The sequence below is a fragment of the Poecilia latipinna genome, unplaced genomic scaffold (assembly GCF_001443285.1).
Source record: "Poecilia latipinna isolate Pla-1442-1.1 unplaced genomic scaffold, P_latipinna-1.0 Scaffold1420, whole genome shotgun sequence".
NCBI lineage: Eukaryota > Metazoa > Chordata > Actinopteri > Cyprinodontiformes > Poeciliidae > Poecilia > Poecilia latipinna.
In genome coordinates, this window is record NW_015114036.1 from 94,375 (window position 1) to 99,667 (window position 5,293).

The 5,293-nt window shown below is 36.7% G+C and overlaps 1 protein-coding gene across 1 annotated transcript in view; it reads right to left on the reverse strand.

Moving 5' to 3' along the window:
- The window catches only part of runx1 (RUNX family transcription factor 1), a 32,586-nt gene that overhangs the window by 21,622 nt on the left and 5,671 nt on the right, over positions 1 to 5,293 (reverse strand). Inside the window, exons 2-4 of the mRNA XM_015056947.1 lie at positions 3,982 to 4,133; positions 3,786 to 3,896; positions 896 to 1,052 (exon numbers count right to left, since the gene is read on the reverse strand). Of these exons, the coding sequence (XP_014912433.1) occupies positions 896 to 1,052; positions 3,786 to 3,896; positions 3,982 to 4,133 (420 nt within the window). The remainder of the gene's footprint in view (positions 1 to 895; positions 1,053 to 3,785; positions 3,897 to 3,981; positions 4,134 to 5,293) is intronic.

The following is a 5,293-nucleotide window of genomic DNA, read 5'->3' on the forward strand; positions in this document are numbered from 1 at the left end:
AAACCTTCTATGAAAGCTAAAAATATGATTTACAGAGTACAATTAGGGATCCTTCTGAAGCCAATTACTTGGACTATTAAATATAATATAAATGCACATCACTCTATTCTTATTTGTACATAATATTTAAGGCCATAAATTATTTTTTTATTATATTTTGTGTTGGTCCCATTAAATCCCAATAAAATCTGAAATTTTCGCAACACAGGTCGAGTTCAGCAATATAAGGAATACCAAAATGTCAGAGAATTACACAATCAGGTAATGATTTTGCTGCATATCAGAAACACATTTTGCTGTTCAACCACCTGCAGCAGCTCTGTTTTCAAGTGATTTGCAGTAGTGAAGTGATACAGACATCCACATCTTTAACTTATATATTTGTGGCACTGTAGTAAAGCTGGAAATTCACCCACCTCAGTGTTGCTTTTAACTAAAAGTGCATTCATGGGTTTTTTTTTCTGCAGCACTGTGAAATCCCTCAACAAAGTTCTGTCAGTTGTGTCTACATTTTCAACAAGGCAAAAGACTAAGCACAGCTTTCAACATTCCTAAATGTGTGGAAGAGCAGAAGGAATTTGTGTACACAGGAGTGCTGTTTTAAATAGATAGGAAGGGACATTTGCCTGTGGCTGATTTAGAGTAACTGTGGTCCAGTGTTTCCGTTAGAGACAGAAATGGGGAGGGCGTGGCTTGGCAGAGTCAGGTTGATACTAAATGAAATGCTAGGAGGAAGTTGAATGAATGCTGTTCTTATTCACATGTACTTCCCCTATTTTATCCATTCAGCACTAAGTGCCTGTTCAAAACATGTCCATTAAAATTCAACCATGGTGAGACAAGAAGAACCACAGACTCTCCCTAGTATTTCACGTTCTGTGTCATGTATCCATACCTCTCCCGCTGCGGCCGACAAATCGCAGATCATTGAATCGGGCCACTTGATTCTTGATGACCGCGGTGGCATTGCGAAGCTCTGCTGAATAGTTCTCATCATTTCCAGCCATCACAGTTACCAAAGTACCATCAGGAATATCGCCCAGGGTCACTAACTGGACAAACATCAAACAAAATTATGACAGTCTAGAAACTTTTGTCTTGTTAGACCCTAATACAAAATAAAATGAAATTATGTTTAGCTTTGTATACCATTTTATTCTACTTACTGGGAAATGGATAAAAGTTCTGAAAGTTAAAACTTAGAGGTTAACATTATAATGTTATTAATGAAACCTTTGGTTCTTATTGTTCACACATTATCTCTGCTTAAATGTATCACACCATTTAGACAGATACTTCAGTTCTGCGGGTCCTACTTGGTACAGACTGACACATCTATAAGTCTCTTGAAGTCAACCAAAAGTATTAAGGGGGAGTACTTTCCAGAGTGCCATTGTATAGCACAATCAAGTAACAATGTTAACTTCAGCTCTTTAAAAAAATGCTATACATATCGAAAGTAATTAAAAAGAAATTTTGCCTTGTAATTTAACGCCTTGAAATTNGGTCTCTATTACTTTAAAAACTCCTGCTCTTTCTGAAACTCTTCCTTCATGAAGTCATCACAAAATGGCTCCTCAATTAACACTGTAATTAGAAGGTTAATATTAATCCTCTGTGTTGGTCACACCAACACATGACCAACATGTCACACCATGTGTTGGTCTGTCATGGTGTCTGTCACACCAACACAACGCAATGCATAATTGTGAAGAGGATGGAAAATAACGATGTAGCAAAGCATCAGCCAACAGGATTGTGGTAACTCTGGAGGAACTGCGGAGAATTACCGCTCAGATGGAGAAATGGCAAACGTGGAGGAAGGTGCTATGTTCAGATGGGATCAAAATTGAATTGTTGACAACATGTAAAGAAAAACTAACACTTTACATCACCCTGAATACACCAGCTTAGTGAGGGAAGCTGGTCAGAATTGACAGGAAGATGGATGGGGCTAAATCCAGTAAAAACTTGAAAGAAAAAAAGATTACAGGCTGTTGAACACTTCCAGCACCTTCCAGCAGGACAACAGATGTTAATGATAAACAGATTCATGTGTTATAGTGGCCTAGCCAAAGCCCAGCCAAATTAATTGACTGATCAAACTTTTTTTATATAGCACTTTTCATACTATCACACACTTCACAATGACACACTGCTTTGTGCCATTTTATCACATCCCGAAATCAATTAAGGTTTGTAGTTTGGGTGGGACAAAATCCCAAAAAGTTAATGGGTGTGAATACTTTAGAAAATTTAAAGCGAGGGGTTTAGAGTCCATTCTTCTCCTTAACACCTGCTGTTATTGAGGCCCAGCAAGGCTTATTTCCATAAAAACGCTAATCTACCATTGCTGTGCAAATGTCCGGGATAGATATAGTACTATGGACGGTTTCTCTTCTCACATAGAGCTCTCTAAGCAAACAACTGCAACCTGTGTTGACTGACAAGCTGCCATTAATCTGTGAGTTAAACATTGATTGTAATGTACTTCAATAATCACATGTTGATGTTTGCATTATGAGTTGTCAAAAAAAATAAGGGCAGTAAAAGACTGAAAAATCAAGCAAAAAAATGCAGCAAAATTTTGAATGTGCAGATATCTGTAGAAAAAAATATGAAATGCCTGTCTGCACATCCATCATGTTTGTGCTATAACACACAATTAGATGGGCGCTTTTATGGGTGTGCATGAAATGTGCATTATATGTGCATTACATCCATTTTCAGTGAGACGTAGCTACAGCCACTCATTATGCTTCATAATGATGCATTATGTTCCAAATTCACAAACAAGCAGAGAAATGCATGTGGGAAGACTAATGCATAAAACTCAATAAATCAATCTGCTGTGTGTTCTGCAGCTTAGAGATGCTGTTCCACAAATGCATTGAGTCTGAAAGAGGAGAAAAGCCTCCTACCATACATTCACATGTGAGTGAATACCCTGGAAACAAATAAAACACCAGACAGTGTGCTTTCAGAATGCTGGGAATGAATGAAAAGAATGAAGTGGTCATATAGGACTAAAATGTTGAAATACAGATAAAACAATGTTTGGAGATATTATCACTTTTTTATTAGCAGTAAATTATATTAATATATTTCTGCTAAATATCACAGTCCATAAATTTAGTCCTGAAAAAAAAGACTAAATATTTTGAACACAGTTCAATAAAGAATTAAATCTTTCATAAACACTTTTTCAGTTGATGTTTATGTTAATGAATGTACAGTGGATCCCCGGTTAGAGAGAACAGCTTTAGTCCGTGAATTCTGGACATCTCTAAAACAATAACTGGCTATTTTAATAGTTCAAACACTAAATATACCTTAAAATTGATAGAAACAATGGAAACTACCTTAGCACTGCTGCTAATAAAGTTAACATTCACAGTCTTCCTTCTCTCCATTGGAGGGGTACAGATATTTCAAGCTTTCAAATATTTTAAATAGTAATGAATGAAAAAATCCTCAAACTGAACTGGAAGTAGGTGGGGGTCCACTGTAAGAATTTTAACATATGAACTTCAGGTTGGAGAGTTTCTATCAGGGCAAAAAGCAAAGGCTCCAGCGCAAATACATTTTCAGTGAGGGTTTACTCTTGCTGATCCAAACTCCAGCAACTAAATCTACATTTCCCTTCTTATAACTATATATATATATATATATATATATATATATATATATATATATATATATATATATATATATATATATATATATATATATATATATATGTGTGTGTGTGTGTGCAGTGCCAATCAAAAATGTTTAGTACACACCTTAAAAGCAATGGGAAGAGTCTTGTTACACCTCCAGTGAGTGGGCAGGACAGAGCAGAGGAAATTTGGGCTGTCAGTTTTTACCAGCTCTCCTGGATGATCAGAAATCACCTACAAAGATAAAAAAGGGCATCACATTTTTTGTTTTCAATTATAAATCAAAGTACTTCAATTATTGAAGAGTTTGTTGCTGTACCTCAGCCATGCCGTGGTCCGTTATGCGGAACTTGCCCATCACGGCGGCCCCTCCACCAGCCTCCTGGGCTCCTAGAGGCAAAGCCTCGGCCATTTTCCCCCCCGAGGCAAGGGAAGTGGAGGGGGGAGTGTATCGCCTACCAGGGGCTGGATCTGGGAGAAAATGAACATGGCGGTATGAGTCATACTACAGATATACACATACAATAATATTGAAAACAAATTCTTTAAAAAGGTGATTTTTTTATTATTTAAAACATTTAGATAACACTTTGTCAGTCATTTTTCTCTTAATTTAAAAATAACTGAATTTTAGATGGTATGAATCTGAGTTCAACTGAATTCATCTTATTTATGTAGTGCCATTTCATAACAAATGTCGTCCGAAGGCTCATTACAAAAAATACATTTCAGTTCAGCCACACACATTCCACTTGATCCTAATTATCAAACAGTGAATTAGGTGCAGTTTATTATTCAAAATCAATTATTGACTTGGAGCATTCACTCCTCCTGGACAAGCACGTAGTGACAGTAGACAATCTCTTGCACTGTCGTTGACTTTACAGCAATCCCTCAGCAGTAAAGTGCATGCAACGACAATGGAAAGGAAAAAGACTCCTTTATCAGGAAGAAGCCTGCAGCAGAACCAGAACCTGGCCCAGTGTGAGCAGCCGTCTGCTACGACTGACTGGGGGTTTGAGAAGACGGAGCAGGTACACCAAAAACAAACTAATGAACTGATGCAGGAGTACTTTCTATGTTAATGACATGCAACAAGTTAATAGCAGGAGACGGAGTGAATGTAGTTGGTGACAACATTACCTCAGTTGCTGATTGGAACCCCTGTAAAGACGCCTGAGAAGTTAGTGTCATCTTTTATTGTAGAATCATAACCTCATAATATTTAGAATATTTAAATATCCCATGTTAATACATTTTTAAAACAAAAACTTTCCTCAGTCTTAAATATCAACATGCTTTTATTTTTTCCAATAAATATAACTGAAGGACTTTTATCATTCAAACTATATTGGGTCGTTCTAAGCATTGACAAATTATTACGGAGCAATTCACAATTCCCTGTTTGCCAAGGAGTGTGAATATGGTGTGACATAGATCCATATTATGAATGCCATTTAGGAAAATGTAGGAATGTTTGCAGGAAAACATTAACTCGCCTAAATTTGCTCATATCTATAGTGAGAGCTATAAAAACTAACGAACATACAGGGGTGGATGAGGACCCACAGTTAAGCTAAATGATTCATAACCCTGGCAAATTTTTTCAAATGTTTTTTCATTATAAAAAA